General features: G+C 38.7%; 1 protein-coding gene across 1 annotated transcript in view; it reads left to right on the forward strand.

The window, feature by feature from the left end:
- Positions 1–20,766, forward strand: part of LOC139728916 (ankyrin repeat and IBR domain-containing protein 1-like) — a 167,353-nt gene that overhangs the window by 71,015 nt on the left and 75,572 nt on the right. Inside the window, exons 4-8 of the mRNA XM_071639845.1 lie at positions 3,301–3,357; positions 7,890–8,015; positions 13,606–13,659; positions 14,269–14,386; positions 16,369–16,538. Coding sequence (XP_071495946.1) covers positions 3,301–3,357; positions 7,890–8,015; positions 13,606–13,659; positions 14,269–14,386; positions 16,369–16,538 — 525 coding nt within the window. The remainder of the gene's footprint in view (positions 1–3,300; positions 3,358–7,889; positions 8,016–13,605; positions 13,660–14,268; positions 14,387–16,368; positions 16,539–20,766) is intronic.

Raw genomic sequence — 20,766 nt, forward strand, 5'->3', positions numbered from 1 at the left:
ACCCGACTCGTCACTCTGATGAATTTAATCTGCCTTTTAATAATAATAACTAGGACTATTTTTACACAATCTGTAATTGCTGGACCTAAATACCGGATTAACCTCTGTGATCTACTTTATGTACTGTAAAGGCGTCCTCAAGTTTTAAGTTCTTTTAAGAATAATTTGAATAAAAAATTCCTGTTTATTTACTCAGGGGGTAATTGTACTACAAATTGTACATGTACAGTAGATCCTATAATTTGTTGTATTACATGTGGGGGGAGAGCACCGTACAAGCACTGCTTTTTAGCATTCCTCCCCATTTCCAGCATTTCCATTTAAGATATTCTGTAAACTTATCTTTTATTATGTATTGTGATGTAATTTATGTATTCAATTTCTGTAAAATATCTGTTGGAAATGGAAAAAATAAATGAATGAATGAACGAATGAACTTAGAGTGTGCAGGTGATACACAGAGAGTACCTCGATGTCTTGTTGGAAGGCATTAGCGAGCTTTAGATTTGCGACATGAATGTAAAGACGACACAGCCTGTGGGGTCAAACAAGGGAAACAGCTGTCTCATTCATGTGCAGAGCACCGTTTTTTACCTAATTAGCGTTGTCTTAGTATTCGCGTCACAGATCTACATTGTAAAGCTTACTAATATCTGTATAGTAGACTGTATTAACCTGTTTTAGAATAGTGTCATCAAATTCTCATTATCTTTCATTATTTACTGATGTTATAATTCAGAGTGTAATGTCTGTCGTCATATTTAGCCCTGTACAGAGACTGTATGTGTTCATACAGTTGTATTTTGATATTACAGTATCACCAACCTAAAATTCAAATACATGTTTCTAGGTACAAATGTAACATGTATTTTGTATGTGTGTGTCCTTGTGTGTATATGTACATACATGTAACTATGTTTGTCTGTGTTGGTATGTTTGTGTGTGTGTGTGTGTGTGTGTGTGTGTGTGATATTTTGTTTCGGAGAAAAAGTCATATAATATGAGTATTAAATGGAATTAATATGTAACATTTTAAAAATCATTTTATATTTGAGTTTTTTGTTTTCCATGTGGGAAACCTGGATTCATGACTTCTAGAACTCCTGATTCTAGTGGACTACAAAATGATGCACATGTCATATGTAGCTGTTAATTTGATACAGTGCTCACCCGATCGGGAACCGCTTTAGCGGGAACCCCACTTACATTTTGTAAGTGCAACAAAACTTGATGTAACAAATATTTCCACTGCTTAATCAGAACCATGAATCGCTTTATCAGGACAAATCTGGCTGAAACACTTTCATTGTTCGTCATTTATGTCTAAAAATAATAAGTAAATCCCGAGAAATAATTGCAAGGATTTCATTTCCTTACCAGAAGGATTATTTTCTAACCAGTTCCCGATAAATTATGCCGACTGTAATCTAGACATTTGCTGTGAGGCATTGAGACGTAGCGCAGAGGCGGTCATCTTATCGAGTGTCGTCAGCTTCTACTCATGTACTTACATTACACCGTACGATAAGGAGAGTCCCCTTCCCCGCGCGTGCGGACCATACTCTACCCTGTTTGTGTAGTACTATGCATGCAGTGCGTGTGTTTGTATGTGACTGCATAACAAGGGAGTATGAATAAATGTCTGAGAAAAATGTGTTCGTACGATCGTCGCAATCAGTGTCGTCTTAATGTGCATGTTTTTAACATGTTAAAACAGGGTGTGTGGAAGTTAGCTGCTTCTTTCATTGCATCAATAGGGAAGGCATCATGACTTTATGTCCTTTGAACTCTAAAAAGGGTTATTTTGTGGATAGATAATGAATGAAGGTTTGTCGAGATGATTCATTTGCCAAAATTGTGATACTGCCGTGTCTTTTCTTTTCACTGTTTTTGTGTCTGCGTGTCGTAGCGCACGTGTACATGTACTTGTTGCTGTGGTTATCTGCGGGTTTGATAACTGTGCATGGTTTTGTGTAATGCCCACATACTGGGCTTCATTTTGTGTGGTTTGCACAGGCCAATATCAGCCACCGCTTAAACGGGAGCAAAACTTGTCTCTTGACCCCTCCTGATTTAGCGGTGAGCACTGTATAAGAATGATCATACTCTATGATGTAGGTATCTTATCTGCTACATGCAACTCTGGGATTGCACAGTAATATTCATATTTGTATGTACATTGTACACAATGTCTCACATATTGTTTACAGTTTCACACAAAGTTGATTGAGTTTCATTGATGATTATTTACCTTTTTTTTTTTTGCAGTTCATACTTGCATCTTTTGATTTATCTGGCGCAATCATGTTTAATACTGAGATATTGTTACAATGTTATGTGATGTCCTATGTAAGTCATGTACAAATCAAACCTTGGTTGGTATGCATATAATTCCAATAAATACAATTTGTGACCATGCATCACAAATCCAACAAAAAGTCGCACACACTTTATATTTTGTGTGAGCACACAAAATAGGTGAAACGGGTCAACCTAGTCAGTCTGGAATTTTTCATATTTTCTGGAAGAGTAATTCTTCTTCTGCATTGCTGTGAAGTTGGGGGTTATTATTGGAATGGGAAATTGTGTTTTTAGCGGTTTTTTCTAAACCACTTTTTTATTGCTAGAATAGTTTGATTAGGTGTGTCTTACGAGTCCCCTTTTCATCTCTGAAAAACCCTTCACAAAGTCTTCACTTACAAGACTAATAACTTTTGAAAGGATGATGTTACTGCTTTGTAAGCTGACATTAGTCATGGATAGAATATGTTACTAGAGCATGCTCAATTTCAGCTTAATCTCACAATCCCTTCATTGTTGTTGCTATGGAATTTTACATCCTGTTTTTGTCCCATTCATTGAACAGAGGACGGCTCAGTTAGATTAATTGCTTGAATAAACCCTATACTTTAGAGCCTCTTTTCTCAGTACGCACTTTTCCAGAGTGCATGCTTTTTTTCCAATATTCAGTATTACAATAGGTTAGGAGAGTCCATTTGAATTTATATACAATTGTACATCATTTTAAAGCTTAAAGTCTCCTCTTTCAGAATCTGCTCTTAACTAAAAATCCATGTCTGGTAACTTTTTGTTGCTTTTGTGTTGCAGGGTCACATTTGATAATCTAATTTTCAGCACAGTGATAATTTGAATAACCATTGTAGATTAGATGTTACAGTGTAGATATGTCTTAAAATCCATTAGAATTAATACCTACTGCTACATACACTGTGTATGTATGTCAATTTGCAATTTTGCCATCAATTTTACTGATTCAATGCATCTTTTTGACTTTTGCAGGAGGGTTACACAGCTCTTCACTATGCAGCAGCTGCAGGATACAGGTCTCTTGTGGAGGTATGATTTACAGTGTGTATTATCAGGTGCATTAGTATCGGTAGAGTACAACAAGGAAATGAATTGAAACCTATGCATTTTTTATATTAAACTGTGTGATATCGTGCAATGAAATTAGCTTTCTTTTTTTGTCTATGCCACTGAGTGATGGTTCCCCTTTTGCACATAAATTATTTTGTAGATAAAGTCTATCAATGTCAGAAAGGTACAGAAAGAAGCAGTAAATTATACAATTTTCCATGGATTCAGACAAACTGATTGTATATTTAAAGAAATGAGATTGCTAAGTGTTGATGAACCAGGACAAAGAAACGTAACATATTCTTTTCCTCTACACTGTACACATGTTTACAGTGGACTCCTGTTATAACGAAGTCCTCGGGACTGGCAGTTTTGTTTTTTTTATATCGAAATTTCGCTATAACCGGACAAATAAACGATAAATATACAGAGAGTGAATAATGTTGCAGCCTGAATTTTTTATTCTGTTGTAACCGGAATTTCGTTATACAGACCTGAGTTGTAATTGTGTTTGCTATAACGGGAGTGCACTGTACTCATATCGCCATTGCCTAGCATGTTGTACATGCAGTAGGGCAATTCAGTATAAGCCAGTTTGGAGATAGCTCATGGGTACAAATGACCTTTTGTCTTTCTCAGTTGGTTAGGCACTTCACTATATTCAAAGCATAGCAATTCATGGAATTCGTATTCAAACAAAGAATGGACCTGCATCGACCAGGTGACCAGAATGGATAGCAATACATGGAATTCGTATTCAAACAAAGAATGGACCTGCATCGACCAGGTGACCAGAATGGTTTAATAACTGCATAGTTTAGTGTGATGATGCCCATATACTGGGCTTCATTAAGAGGGAGCACTGCTTTAATGTGAGAAAAACTTGTCTCCTGACCCCTTCTGTATTGTAGCCTGTGAGAGCAAGTTCCAACTGGATGTAATTATTCAAACAGTTGTCAGATTTCTGTTGATGTACAAAAGAATTTCACAGGTGCATTTGTGCCTTTGATGATCGATGTTCGAAGCCGCCATCTTGCTGAGCAATCTTGGACATTAACATAATATTGGCCATATTTTGCTTATTTATTTAATAAATGAAATGAAATTTCACTTAATGATAAAGCATGTAAAACAAAAATCAATCCCATGCAGAAATTTGTGCAAAAGTGTAAATCAGAGCTGTATCATGTGAAAATGTTTAAAACTGTACCGTCCTGGAAAGCCGGTTTTATTACTTTTCCGCGTAAGTCCGACAAATAAAACTGACCTGGAATAATCTTCAAATATAATTCTTTATTGATAGATATATCAGATTAGTGCCCGGGTATGCCCAGTCGAGTAATTTTTATGCCTCCGCCACGAAGTGGTGCCGGAGAGGCATTATGTTTTCGGGTTGTCCGTCCGTCCGTCCGTCCGTCCGTAATGAATTTTGTGGACAGGGTAACTATCAAAACCTTTTGAGGTATCCTAATGAAACTTGGCATGTATGTGTATTAGGGGGTGAAGTTGTGCCTATCAACTTTTGGGTGCACATGCTCGAGGTTAAAGGTCAAAAGGTCAAGGTCAAATGCTTAAAATTTCACTATTTCCCCCATATCTATGCAATGCCTCAAGATATTTTCTTGAAACTTAGTGTATACATGTATTACCCAATTAAGATTCTCTGGTAAAAGTTTGGGGTCATGAGGTCAAAAGGTCAAAGGTCAAAAGGTCAAGTAAAATGTTAAAATTTCACTTTTTTCTCTCTATCTTGGAAATTGTTCAAGGTATCTTTATGGAACAAAGTATATATGCATGTACTGACTGGAAGTGGCTATCTAGGGAATTTGGGGTTCATGGGGTCAAAGGTCAGGGGTCAAAGGTCAAGGGCAATACTTCAAAATTTTACTATTTTCCTGATATTTATGCAATGCCAGCAGGATTATTTTTATAAAACTTGATGTATGTGTGTATAACCCACTAGATATTCTCTGGGATTTTTTCTTTTTGCCAAGAAGGTCAAAGGTCAAAAGGTCAAAGATCAAGTGAAAGTGCTGAACTTACTTCTTTCTCCATATCTCGGAAGTTGCTCAAGTTATCTTTAAACTTACATGTAGTACATATTTATGTATGTTCTGCCTGGCAGTGATTCTCTTATGAATCAAAGGCCAGATGAAAATGAAAACAATTTACAGTTCAATACAGAAATTGCACTTTTACTCCATACCTTGAAAATTACTCAAGTGCGTAAACTTATGAAAGGGTCAAAGTCGAAGTTAAAGTTCTTAAATCCCCAAATACATGCTCTCCTATTCATCCAATTAAACATAGGTCAAGGAAGGGGAACATTCGATACATTTGTGACAAAATGTCGTTTTAATATTTTGCCAATTTTGTGAAAATGTAATCACACATTGTCCACATGTACATTATACTATAGACCTATTAGGAGAATCATGCATTATGGCGGAGGCATACCAGTCGCCATAGCGACATTTCTAGTCATCTTTATTTCAGCATTTTTTGCTCAATTTCTATTCGCACATCCTCGTGTCTGTACCACCTACCTTGTATAAGAAGGGATAGCGAAAAGTAATTACCATCACAAAGACATATCTTCTTTTAGAAAGTGGCTGGTGATTATGCAATGAGACACGAGTCAGTTGTCTTCCTATCTGCGTGGCAGATCCTGTTTGGCACATGCTTCAAATATTTCTGAGCGGTGGCATCGAACATCTAGCAAAGAAAATAAGTCAGTTGTGACTCCATTCTCTTGAACCTCCTTGGTGAGAGCTTCTTCAGGCTGCACTCTTGCATACACATGTATTTACCGACAAAAATATCCTGTGTTACTTCGAGGAAGGGTACTGCTAGGCAAGGGTAGTGTTTTGTTTTAATACATGATTTGGCACACTGTAACCTGGGGTACCGTCATATCCCGAATTATAGTGTTATGTAGTGCCATCTCATGACCCTGTAATGTACAGTTACTCACTGCTGTCATGGAGACCAAATTTTATCAATCGGCAATAACAATCCCAGTTCCATTTCATCCCTGTCATGGCATGTTTGACGTAGTAACTAGTAATGTTGATAATACACCTCACGTTCATTTCCCCAAAAAATGTTGCTTCAAATTTTTTTTTACAGTTAATCCAGATGAGAGTAAAAATGTTGCCAGTGAGAAGTGGTGATATGAATCCAGGGGATTTTTTTTTTTTTATGTTCTTACTAACATGCATGGGCAGGCATGCAAAAAGTGCAGCAAAAAGCATACCTGCACGGCGTGTTATCTTGTAGCAGATTACTATTATTGCTCTGTGCATGTGCAGCTCGCGCTAGCTGTGCGCATGAACCCAAAGAATCATTTTGATTCACATGGTCGTCTACACGGCCAATTGGAGAGTGGCCCCATTGTATGAAAATACAATGTTTTTGCCTGCTAATATCCTAGTTCATAGACGTATTTTATAAAACAAGTACTGCACTGATTGAAGTTTCTAATACTTGTGGGGATGCAGCATACTCTCTGGTATTCACAATGTCATGCAACATGCATTTGGCTACCCCTTGTGCAACGCTGCACCTTTGTAAATACCCTTGAGTGCGCTGCTTCTCCATTAATGCACTGTCACCTGTGCATTATTTGTATACTTTCACCCGATTTTTGGTAACCTTGGGTACAATGATAGAAAACAAAAATTAATAATTCCCCAAAATGGCAAATTTTCAGTTGGTACCCCAGGGTACCAATTATCACATCGTATGATAGATACAACATTTGTTCACATCACAATACTTTTCATCTCAGAAATTCATACCACCTCCATAAATAGCAATTATTTTGTAGGATCTACACCCAGTTGATGCTCTATAATGAAACATCACTCAATAAAGGTACAATTGTAATGTACTTGTAAACGTATGAATGATACATCATTGGCCGATGCATACATGTATCCAGTTGCAACCAATGCTCAAAATTCTAGTAAACATGCTGAATGAACATTCATGCACATGTGTGGCCTGTTGATGCAGTGAACTTGATAAGTTACAAGCAATAAACATGTTGGATAATTTTATACATATACCATTTGAACCTGTTGACGAAAGTCACGCACATAATTGATATACTCAATAAATTGTAAAAATGCCATTAATCATTGTTGGTTTCTCTACATAGAAATCATAGCCATGCTATAGAAAGTTCATGTTGGCATGTATTTTTAAAGCAAAAACAGATGAACGAAAGTCTTTTATTTTAAAATGACGTTCTCCTTTATTCTGCAATGAAATGAATACATTTTACTGACCAGTATTGGAAACCTGTCTTCAAAAGTGTCCTTCAGTTTTTGTTGAGTACACTGTTTTGTCAGTGTTGGTAATGTATGTGTTGTCATGATCATATGTTTATGGAAACTGATGGAGAAATGGCTTCCTACCAATAAATTAATATAAATATGTATTTTTTTAACCTATCAAGGATGATTTTCTTATTTCATCTTTTTGTGTGTGTAATCATGATATTGCAGGCCTTACTGGACAATGGTGCCTGCCTTTTCGTTGAGAATGGAGACAAGGAAACCCCATGTGACTGTGCAGAGAGAAACCGATATCTGGACATTGCCCAGCTCCTAGAGTCAAAGATGGTCTTCTCGGTAAAGAGACCATGGGCTGTGTGCATAACACTATCAATTGCTTGTGCTAGCCTTTTGCTTGAATCTGTATGCATAAAACAAGGAATTGCTTGCTACCTGCGAGCAATTACTTTCAAGCATTTGCTTTAAAACATATGCATAAGAACAAGCAATTGCTTAGAAATCAAGCATATTGCTTAAAAGCCTATCATGCATAAAACGGACCTTTTGCTTGTTGTTGCTAGCAATTGCTTACGATTTTCCAAGCTCTGTAAAACGAGCTTGTAATGAGCTTTTGCTTAATTGGGACATTTGCTTTCAAGCATCATTATCATATTCATAAAAGAAAGACCCAAGTTGTGCAGGAGTGGTATGAATATAAAAGAAATTTCTCCTAAGATGTATGAGAAACTTTTTCATTTCAAGAAGGGGAATGCCCAGTGGTTAATATGCAAAATGAGATGAGAAATGGGTCTAGGATATCTGACATCTGTGGAGAGCAAGGAGACCACCCTCCACTTGTGACCTGGCAGATCCAGGGTACTAAGCAGCTGTTGGGGAAGTGATTGGAATCAGCCAGTAGGCCTATGTGTGTGTACATTATGTATGTGTGTCTGTCTGTGTGTGAGCATTTATGAGTGTCATTTTGTACAAGTTAGTTCTTCTGCTACGTCAGAAAATGTTTCTTCACACACACGCCCTTTCAAATAAATCGTATCACACCCACCTTTGTTCTTGTGTTCGCACAGGCGTAACATCCCTTTTGTTGGAAACACAAGGAATTGCTTGTGCGGGGCAAGCTAAAGGTTATGCATGTGGATTTAAGCAATTGCTTGAACTTGATCTTTTGCTTGACAAGCCTGTGCTTGTGCTCGAAGCAATTGCTTGTAAGTAATTGCTACCTTTTATGCATACAGCCCAATGCCTTATTCATTTGCTGTGGCCTTGCGCTATTTGATAATTTCATATCTACAGTCAAATTGCAAAAGGGTTTGTAGGGAAATGTGTGCCTAACTCACCAAATATGCAATGTCTAGAGACAGCAAGGTTAAGCCTGGGTCGCAGACTGTCTGTGTGTGGGAACGGCAGCCGGTGCGTGGAATTTGAACTTTGACGCAAGCGCATTGCTTTGTTATTGATCAAAATCAATCGGAAATCAATGGATATTACTACTGGATGTATCAGGAATCCAAATCAGTCAGAAATAGTGCATTTTCACGTTGCTTATGCGCTGTACGCGTGACGGACGTGCACAGCGCGGAATTTTTTGAAAGGCTTAAAATTGTCTGAATCGTATAGAAAACCAGTCGGGAAGTCATTTTGAGCATTTGAAAATTTTGATGTACGCGTATGGGCTTGTCATGATGACCCGTGTGATTACCATGGTACAGAACAATCAGCCGTGACTTGAATTAAATGTCTGCCGAAAATGATAAGGAAAGAACATTTATGACGATAGGAAATCGTAGAGAGGTGTACGACGTTTCGCTCGCTACTGCTGAGCTTCGTCAGGTACAATAAGACACGGTGGTGCGTGCACGCAAATTATAGCGTGTATGCGGACATGGTAGCGGGCATGCGGCCACCGGAGCCGGGTCGGGCAGTGCGCCACACTGTGTCCGTTGTTCGCTGCGTTCATGCGGACCTAGTTGGCAGCATGTCGCCTCCCGCAGCGGGGCGGGCAGTGCGCCATCTTGAGGCCGCTGTTTACTATACAGCGTCTATGCGGACCTAGTTGGCAGCACGTCGTCCCCCGGGACGGGCCGGGCAGTGCGCCATCGAAGTGCGCGAGCGAAACGTCGTACACGTCTCTACGATTTTCTTCGTGAGACAAGTGATTAATTGTTCCCCTATCATAGTATTCACCGCGATGGTCAACATCTTCACAAAAAAGAACATTTAGTTATGAAGATATGATCGATCAATTGACAATATCTGAAAAATTACAAAATGGCGCCTAGATGATGTCACAGATATGTATTCGTCATGAAAACTTTCATGTCATGAGATATGAAAATTTCATGTTAATTAGCCATGTCATTGTTGAGATATTTTGTTCACAATATTCGTCAGAAAGAAAGAAGATTAAAAAAAAGATAAGATCAAAAGGGGTCAAAAGATTGGCTCGATGCAAACAGAGTCTAATATACACAAATATCGACTGCTTTAGAGGGGGATGGTATTAAAACTATTTGCACCGAGGTGATTTCTCTACAGTGCTATGCCCCGAGACGAAGTCGAGGGGCATGACACTGTTGAGAAATCACAGAGGGCAAATAGTTTTACCTTGACTCGAAAGAAAGCAGTGGAAATTTGTTTTATATCCCTCACGAGCATTTTACTGGAGTGATGACAAGGTTCCCTCTTGGAAACGTGTAGGCTAACAGATCAAGGCCGTGGCCGTGCAGCGCAGCAATGCATGCAGCGCATAGCAAACGACACCGCTATGTATCTAAATAGGTCACCGTACGATACAGTATTTACCGTGCGTACCGTGCGTATTTACCTCTGAGTTACAGCATAGAACTACGACATAAGGAGGTCTAGGACTAGAAGTAGGCCTAAAAATTAACTTTAGGCTTCAGATCATCTTCAAAATCGGTTTTAGTTTCCTAAGATAATTTCTAAACCGTACCTGATATATTGTATTTCTGCTGCAATTTACGAAATTCCTTGAAATAGTCACTTTGTCAATTGAGCTGAATTGCATTGATCACACACACATGCCATCGCACCACAGATTTTATCGCTACTTAGCTACACGCACTGCGTACATTCTAATGTGAGAAATTTAGATATCGATCACAGAATCACGATTGCGTACAGATCGTTGATTCCCAAATGTACTATGCCTTGCCAGATAGTAAGTCTTTGCACCACATTCAGCTGCTTGTAAATAGCTAATAAGACTACCCCCGTTTCGTGCTGTGTACAATCATATTGCAAGAAACTGTACATGAGGGATATTATAATATATGTGACCCTGCATCACAAAACCAACAAAAAGTCGCCAGACATGGATTTTTGTCTCGCCCACCGGAGGTGAAGGCGAGACTAAGGGATCCAAATGGCGTCCGTCCGTCGTCCGTCCGTCGTCTGTCTTCCGTCCGTCGTCCGTCCGTCGTCCATCACAAATGTTAAAGTTTACCTGCAAGACTCTCTTATGATGCATAACTTGGCAACTGTTACAGCAATGGCAGCCACACTTGGGTGATAGAAGCACTAGGGGTATCTTCATGTTATGGTGTTGTCGGCGGTCATGTGATGATGTCAAAGGTCATTTGAGGTCATATATTAAAGAGTACTCTTTTCTATGTTAAAGTTTACCTGCAAGACTCTCTTTTGACAAATAACTTCACATAAGTTGCTTGGATTACAACCTAACTTGAGTCATAGATGCACTGGGGGTACCTTCATGTTATGGTGCCATTGGAGGTCACAGGATAAGGTCAAAGGTCATTTGAGGTCATACGTTAAAGTTTACTTGCAAGACTCTCTTATCACACGTAACTCGACACATGTTGCTACAATGGCAATCAAACTTGGGTGATGGATACACTGGGGGTACCTTTCTATTATGGTACCGTAAGAGGTCACATGATAAGGTCAAAGGTAATTTGAGGTCATACGTTAAAGTTTACTTGCAAGACTTATCACACGTAACTCGGCACATGTTGCTACAATGGCAATCAAACTTGGGTGATGGTAGATGTCTCTTGGGAAGTTGAAGGTTACCACAAGGTCAAAGGTCACAGACGGGGGTCAACGAACTTTTAGGGCCCAATGTTAAGTTTTTAGGGCGCATTTCGTTTATGGCTCATAACTTTTGATCCCTTTGTCCGTTTGTGACCAAACTTGGATGGAAGATGTCCCTTGGGGAGGTGAAGGTCGTCACAAGGTCAAAGGTCACAGAAAGGGGTCAACTAATTTTTAGGGCCCAATGTTAAGTTTTTCTGGCGCGTTTCGATTATGGCTCATTACTTTTTATCCCTTTGTCCGTTTGTGACCAAACTTGGATGGTAAATGTCCCTTGGGGTGTTGAAGGTCACCACAAGGTCAAAGGTCATAAACACGTAAATTAACTTCTGGGAGTTATAAAAAATATTGATTCCTTGTACGTGAATGGGCGAGACACAATTTGGCACTTGCCTTGTGTAAGGGTACATTCTGAAAGAGCAGGCCCTAAGCTTTAAAATGATGTATAACTCAACTCAAATGGACTCCCCTAACCTATATAAATGCTGGAAAGAAAGCACACACTCTGGAAAAGTGTGAACTGAGAAAAGAGGCTCTGAAGTACAGGGTCTATTCAAGTGTTTAAGCTTTATCAAGCCGTGCTTGCTGTGTGATCAAAGGGGACATAACACATGATGTAAACTGCCTGAGCAACAACAATGAAGGGATTATCAGATTAAGCTGAAATTGAGCACGCTTTATTAACACATTCTGTCCATGATTAATGCCAACTTTCAAAGCAGTAGCATAATCCATTCAAAAGTTATCAGACTTGAAAGTGAAGAGTGTGCAAAGGATTTCAAGAAATGAAAAGGGGCCTCTGAGACATACCTGATCATTCTACTCTCCTCCCAAAAAAAGAGTTGTAGAAAAACTGCTGAAAACACACTTTCCCATTTATGTTATGATCCCAAACTAAAGAATGATGTAGAAGAAGGATAGCTCTTTCAGAAAATGTGAAAAACTCAACATTGACTTGGTTGACCCATTTCACCTTTTTTGACTCCTCACATAAAATCAAGGGCTGCGACTTTTTGTTTGTTTTGTGATGCACGGTTACATATACACTTATTTGTTTAAAAAACTGCGCAAATCACGCTGGTCAGTGCTGACTCGACTTGAGCGGGGGATTTTTTTTTTTTTTTTTTGCTGTCGTTTTTGTGGTTATCGACTGTGTGTTAGTTAAGTTGGAGCCCTGCCGCTCTGTTTTGCTGTGGATGCTACTAAAATGTGAAACATTTTGGCATTCTGAGTAGCACTGGAAATGGTCTTGTATATTGTGGCTGCAGCGGTTGTCGAACTGCATCATATCTCACAAAGACGCATGAACTTTTCGTGAGCTCAGGTGGTATGGGCGAGATGATGCTTTATTTTTGTGTGTGAGTTACAATGTATTTGCAAACTTGGCATGTGTTGTCATAGCCTGTGGACATAATTACTTGGATTTAGTGCTAATGAGGAGTTTTGAGCTTGTGTTCCTGTGTAGCTTCCCTGAACTCATTTATTCTATGAACATACCCTATGAAAGTTTGAAAAAGTTTGAAGTATGTCTTTGAATAGTGTGTCATTTGAATTCAATTTCCTATCATCCAGACTTATGGTAGAGAGCTTGAAGAAAGCTTGTATATGTGCACAGAGTTTGAAAAGTATTTGCAGGATTTCTGGATTTGATAATGTACACAAAATGCAAACAAACAGAAAGTAACCTATTACTTGATATTCAAATAACCTCTGAATCAAAGAGCAATGTGATTATGATGGCCCATGTAATATGTCCTGAAGACATGAAATACTTCCAGTACTTCACCTTTCTTAATAGCTTATAGTGTCCATGCTTTGTTCATTTTTCTATTCAATGCTATCTATCTCCCTGCAGCAAATCAGTGATGAAGAACCCGTGGAAGATCTAAGTGCAATAACGTATGAAGAGGTATGCTGTGATTGGAGAGTAGAAATACATTATGTAAAAATGCTTGTTATTTTATGACATCAGGTATGACTTTAATATCACTTCCAGATGTGGGATAACTACAGCCATTTTACCAAGCAACACACATGGGGCTTAAGGGTTTAACATGCTACAAAGGATCATGGGACCAAGGAGAAGGGTACAAAAAAAAAAATTGACTTGCAGAAACCATACTGTTCAGTATTATGTCACAATGTTTAATGAGTAGTGAAATATTTTGTTTAGTTGTTGGGTATGATCATGAGAGAGGGGTTACGAGAAATTCGCTTGCAGAAACCAGAATGTTCAGTACTACATGATAATCTTTGTTAGTTTTCAAAGTTTTTTTTTTTCTGATGAGCTTTATTCCTTTCTATTTGGATGGCCTGAGACCTCAGAGACTTTTAAGAAAACAAAAGAACTGAATTTTCACTGGAAGTTGAACTTATGCTGACATATGCTTAGTGCTGTATTACAATCATGTATAAGCTTCATATGAAATGTATAGGGTTTTGATGGACAAGAAGCAATCATGTTCTGACATAAACTCGACATTACTGGAAGGATTGAAAAATGTTGTTTGCTACACAGAGCTTTGTAGGACTTAAACCACAGGACTTGCAGGAGGCTAAGGATGCCTTGGTGGTGGAGACTGCAGATATGCTCCATGTTCCCCTCTTCACAGCTGAGGCACTCTTGAGGAACTATGGTATGTGTCTTATTTCTGGACAATACTATATATAACCCTGTGTCTTCAAAAAGGTGGCATTTCAGAACCTATTGGTGCTACATGTCTTTATGTTTATGATGACTTCAAAAGCAGTGTATGTTATTCATAAATAAAGTGAATGTCATCTCTGGGCATTGAGTTAAAAAAATAAGTACCAGTTGAGGTTTAGAAAGAATTCTGTAAGAGCAGGAAAGAAAAGCTGAGAATGTCCTATGAAATACGGCAAGTTTGATATTTGTGAGTTATCATTGAAATGTGCTTCTATCTATGCTATTAAGCCATGATGTAGTGATTTAACTATAATGTTTATATTTTACTATCTTTATTCAATTTCTTCTATGAATGTAAATCTCAAATATGAATGTGCACCCACTGATGTGAGTTACCTCCTGCTTCCCCCTTTATCTCTCTTTCTCTATCTAAAATGATATCTATCTATACATTATGTATATTCATGTATATATATATATATTTATCACTCTTTCTCCCTCCATTTCTTGTCCTCTTCCTACTTTGCTGATATTCTCCCTCTTTTTGGCTTTTTAATGATTTCTGTACTTCTATGTGTCAAAGTGCATACATTGAATACCTTGGTATCTGTGTAACTATTTATACATGAATGTAGAATGCCTTATTTTATTGCAAACGGACCCTTTCAGCCTGTGCTGCTGGTCAGTCTAAGTATGTACAGTAGTCCTTGTCAGTGTAATCAGGTACTCCACTGAACTGGCATGCAGGCTTAACTGACAGTTTCAGTGCACATTATTTTTACCTTATAATAAGGTGTGCATTTTGATTAAACAGGTAGAAATTTTCTTAACACACCTGATAGAGTTTCATATGTGTATATGTGACCCGCTACAACAAAATGATCCTAAAGTCGGGCGAGGTCGATTATTTGAAAATTGCATGACACAATTCCCTAATCTTTCTGCTTTAAATTGATATATAACACGTCTTATAAAAATAATCGGCTGCGGAGATATCGATGTTTAAAAGAGAGCATGTCAAGATGTCTGGGAAATCACTGTTTCGAGAAAAGCGCCCTAAAAGTTCTCCTTGCGACGCAATCACAATCAAGAGACACGCAAGTCAGTATTCACCTCCGGACAATAGAAGTTAAGCCCTAGCAACCCCCGAAATGCTTAGTCAAACACAGCGTCGGCGGTCTCCTCACCGACCAATCAGTGACCAGGATGTCAGGAGAAGCGGCTAGGCATAGCGCAACCCGCCCGCACGCACCAGTCGACTGGGCAGTGTGCGAGCTTCACGCTTCGGTTAGCGGCAAGCAGCAAACTGACCAATGAGATCACTCTGGTCGTTGTTAGGGGCGGAGTCTATGTGTGGCGCTCAATCCAAATGTTCGATCAGTTTCTGCTTCGTTGAAACGCCAAAAAAACATGGCCCAGAAAAATGCTATTTTTTGGTCTTTCCTTTCATCATTTTGCTTCAAAATTTCGACAGATGATAGAAGACATGTCAGACTCTGATAATATGTCAAATTCAGAAAATCGTAAGTTTTGACCAATTTTGATGCTCTAACTTCAAACTTGATTTTCACGGCTTCGACCGTGCGCGACTTTAGGACCATTTTGTTGTAGCGGGTCACATATGTGTATGATTATAAGAGATATAAATTTTGAAGAAATTAGGGTGCTGAGAGGCGAGAGTGCTTAGGTTTACGCTATAACATTTTCAGTGTCCACTGTATGGTATATTGGTTGTATCACTACAGGTAGACACATCTATGCATCTACTTTACTTGTAGTGACACACTAATCACTACATGTAAATGCATAATAAAGTTGAAATCAAATTGTGATCCATGCTACAAATACCGCTACATTGACTTCAAAGTCAGTGTATGTTATGGAGCAATAGGTTAAACCCTGTGTATCTGCTATAATGTGCAAATTGTGAATGCAACATAACTCATTCAATGTATACCTTTGTATGGACAGAATGGTCACGTGAGATTCTTTTGGAGGAGTGGATCAGCAACCCCAGCGAATGCTGTGAGAAGTCTGGTGTCAAGCCACCTGAAGAGGCAGATAGCCCGGTTCCTAATCACGCCCTGACAACAGTAGAGAATGAGCCGGGGAGTCAGACAGATGTGTCGGAGGAGAGAGAGGTATGCTTGGCAGATATAGGTTACTGCCTGTAAAACATTTTACTAACAGGTGGAGAAAATTGCTTCTTTTCTCATGTCGAAGCAATCGTCATGTATGTTTTTGTGTCAGGACCCTCGTGGAAGACTTCTTTCATTTTGGTCAGTACCTTAATTTTTAACAGATTTCATGCTACATTGTATTTTTTGGCTAGCAAGAATTCTGTAACCTGCAAAAATATCTTCTCAATCTTCTTTGCACATTTTTAATGGGTTAAATTGTGTGCTTCCTCAGTGATAGATTCTTAGTACTACCGTACACGGTAGTACTTAATATGTGTTTATATGAGTGTGTGTGTTTGTGTCCCTGTACTAAAACATCTACAAGGAGTAATCCCTCTGTACTCAGTCATGTATTCTGTAAAATGAAATTCAAACAGATCATTCCCTCTCCAAATATGACTAGTATAAACATCATACTTGTTAGATTGCTATTCAAGTTTAAGGAAAATTAGGCAGCTTATTGATTTTCATCCATGTCATGAAATGTCAGATCAAATACAAGTATTAAGCAACTGCTCTAAATTATGCTAACCATACTAATTTATGCATACCGGTAATATTTATTATGCATCAGATTTTAAGCTCTAAATTCCCAATTAAATCTTCAATTGGGCTAATTTCTGTTAAAGTATTCTTTGTAGTAGTATAAACAAATAAACATTAAAAAAAACTGTCGTATCAAAATGAATTTTTTATATGTTTTATTTCTTGATTTCTTTGTATTTCTTTGTTTTTTATTTATGTGTTGCATTGTTTCTTTTTATCTAAAATAGCTGGTGATAATCAAAAAGAATGTTATCTGAGAAAAACCAGGAAAAAATTTATCTGACACCTCGTGTACACACACACACACAAGTCATGGGAATCTGCCATTTTCGGTGACATTGGTCATGAAAATGTGCTATATCTGGGCAAGCATACCCCCGATTTTCATGAATAGGGTCACAATGTAAAAGAAAAAAGTCCTTGAATTTAAGCGTAAAAATGTGTGCTTTAAAATTATCACGAAAAATGTTGAGGGGGTCTTATTTAGTGCCCCCCTCCTCCCCCCCCCCCCCTCCCTGGCTAATAAGAGTTAACAAATGAAAAATGGAAGTAAATGTGGAAATAAAATGTAGCACAGCAGGTTTGAGACAAATGACACGGGACTCCATCATTTGTTCAGTGTAGTGGCAGACTTTAATTGAGGGTGGCTTAACCCCCTCTTGAGTTATCTTGAGACTCGGCTCCATGCAGTGACTTGCAAGCCACTTGGTGAACTTGAACTCAAGTTCAGGTCTCTTGTTTCTCCACAACTTTGTTGAAACTTCTGGAGCTTTTGAGCTAAGACATGCTTCCATCCATCATGCTACTCCAAGTGTTTCACTGGTCCCCAGCCACATTTTGATAACTACACACAACCCTGGACACTGTATGGTCAATGCTGCATGCTTTCACTAAAACAATAGGGTGTGTGTGAGCCACACACAGCAGGGTTTTGTACCTCAGCAAAAAAAAAAAAAGTGAGAGCATAGTCTACACCTCTCAGACCCACAGGATTAGACTCAAAACTGGACTCAAGTAAGTCACTAATACCAATTCAAATTGTACGTTGCTTGGTTGCAGAGATTACCCTAACTGGTCTGTTACATTCTCCCCAGCTAAATTGTTGCTGTCCCAGCAACCAATCGATCTTCATAGAATATACAAATGGTCATCATACTGAGTTAACAATGGATATGTTTCCTATTTACTCTGAAAGATTACCAAAATACATTCCGGATTTGAGAGCTTACCGTGGAAATATCAACTTCTTCACTCATTACCGATCTCAGTAAATTGTATGGATTGGGATTCTTTCCAGCTGTGGATCTCTGGGGCATAGGAAGCTGAGACATGCATTCCACATCTGACTTTTCAGTTTCACCATCAGTCCCAACATCAGTCTTGAAGTCAGTCTCACCCTCGATCCCACCATCCGTCTGAGGTTGTTCCCTGGTCTGGCCACCTTGGTGACGGAAATTGAAGTCCTCTGCCAGTCCATCAGTTGATTGGTCTTGTGCTGGGTTTCTCTCTGTGTGTGGACCTGGCACAGCTTGAGCTCCTAAATTGTTTGCAAAATGATGTTGCAAAAATGAGCAAAGAAAATGGCATTCCATCAGGATTCGAACCCGATACCTCTGGATGCTAGCCCGGTGCTCTACCGACTGAACTATAGAAAGCCCTAGTACAGCGTTCGTCCCAGAAACCCTTAATTCTCAATGCTTGTGTGGTCAGAAACTATGGCAGTGTGTGTGTGTGTGTGTGTGTGTGTGTGTGATGCAGCTTTTTATGCCTCCACCACGAAATGTCGCCGGAGCCATTATGTTTTTGGATTTTCCATCCTTCAGTCCGTCCGTCCTTCCGTCCGTCCATAATAAATTTTGTGGACAGCATACCCATGGTAACTAAAATACCGGTACTGTTTGAGGTATCCTAATGAAACTTGGCAGGTATATGCATTAGGAGGTGAAGTCAACTTATGGGCACACATGTTCCAGGTCAAAGGTCAAAAGGTCAAGGTCAAGTGCACAAAATTTTACTATTTCCCCCATATCTATGCAATGCCTGAAGGTATTTTCTTCAAACTTAGTGCATACATGTTAAACAATTAAAATTCTCTAGAGTTTTGTGTCATGAGGTCAAAGTTCAAAGGTCAAAGTTCAAGTGAAAATTTAAAAAAATTTTCTCCATATCTTGGAAAGCATTCCAGGTATCTTCATGGAACATAGTACATAATGCATGTACTGACTGGGATTATCGAGAGAATTTGGGGGTCATGAGGTCAAGATCAGGGGGTCAAAAGTCAAGGTCAACTCATTAAATTTTACTTTTTCCATCATATTTATGCAATACCTGCAAGATTTTTCTTGAAACATGTATTACCCAATAGAGATTCTCTGGGAAGTTTTTTGCCAAGAAGGTCAAAGACCAAAAGGTCAAAGGTCAAATGAATGTGCCTGATTTCAGTTTTTCCTCCATATCTCGGAAGTGGCTGAAGGTATCATCATGAAACTAATATTTATGCATGTTCTGCTTGACAGTGATTCTCTTGGGAATTTTAAGGTCATAGGGTCAAAGGCCAGGTCAAAATTCGTACAATTTACTCTTTGATACAGAAATTACACCTTTTCTCTACACCTTGAAATCGCCCAATGCATAGACTTAAAAAAGGGTTGAAAGTCAACTAAAAGTCCTCTAATCCCCAAATACTGTAAAACGAATTTTCGCGTGCATTTTAATTTCGTGAATTTCGCGAGCGCCAAGATTTGCGAAATTAAAATGCACGCGAAAGTTCTTGTCTACACTATATGCATTGAATGCCAATGGCAGTTCGCGAAAATTTCATGCCGCAATAAAGGCCGTCGGCTCCAATTCGTGAAAAATTCATGCCGCGAATATATCATGTTTTACAGTACATGCTCTCTTCGAAAATGTAGCCATTCATCCAATTTAATGTAGTACAGGGAAAGTGAACACTCAACACATTATAACATGTCATTTTAATATTTTGCCAATGAGATGAAACTGTCATCACACATTGTCAAGACATATGTACTATATACCTATTAGGAGAATTATGCATTAGGGGGGAGGCATACCAGTTGCCATAGCGACATTTCTAGTTGAGTATATAACAAATGTAAACAGAAGGAAACTGCCCAGAAATGAATATAATTCATTTGTGGAAAAATGAGCAAAGAAAATGGGATTCCATTGGGATTTAAACCCAAGACCTCTGGATGCTAGCTTGGTGCTATACCGACTGAGCTAGAAAGTCCTAGTACATTAATGCTCAATGCTCGTGTGGTCAGAAGCTATATTGTATGACAGTGTGTGTGTGTGACACACACGCACACACTTAAACCTGATATAAACCCAAAGGATAATTCAACTTGGGAATAAATGCTAGGGATCACCGAAGTGATGCAGCTTTTTGAGTATGTAACAAATGCAAACAGAAGGAAACTGACTAGGGCCCCGTTTTATTAAAAGATAAAATCGATTGTAAATTCCTTTACCACACAGGCTGCCATAGACTTATGGTAGAAATCAACTATGTAATCAGTTATAACTCTTCATTAATTGGATATAAATTCCACATTTTATTGTCCAAGAATGGAAATTCATTTTGCCCAATTGATCGTGGGCCCGGCAGCCACTGAGCAGC

This window comes from Diadema antillarum, unplaced genomic scaffold, assembly GCF_040938485.1.
Source record: "Diadema antillarum isolate AM-2024a unplaced genomic scaffold, OU_Dant_1.0 seq00000205_RagTag, whole genome shotgun sequence".
NCBI classification, from domain to species: Eukaryota; Metazoa; Echinodermata; class Echinoidea; order Diadematoida; family Diadematidae; genus Diadema; species Diadema antillarum.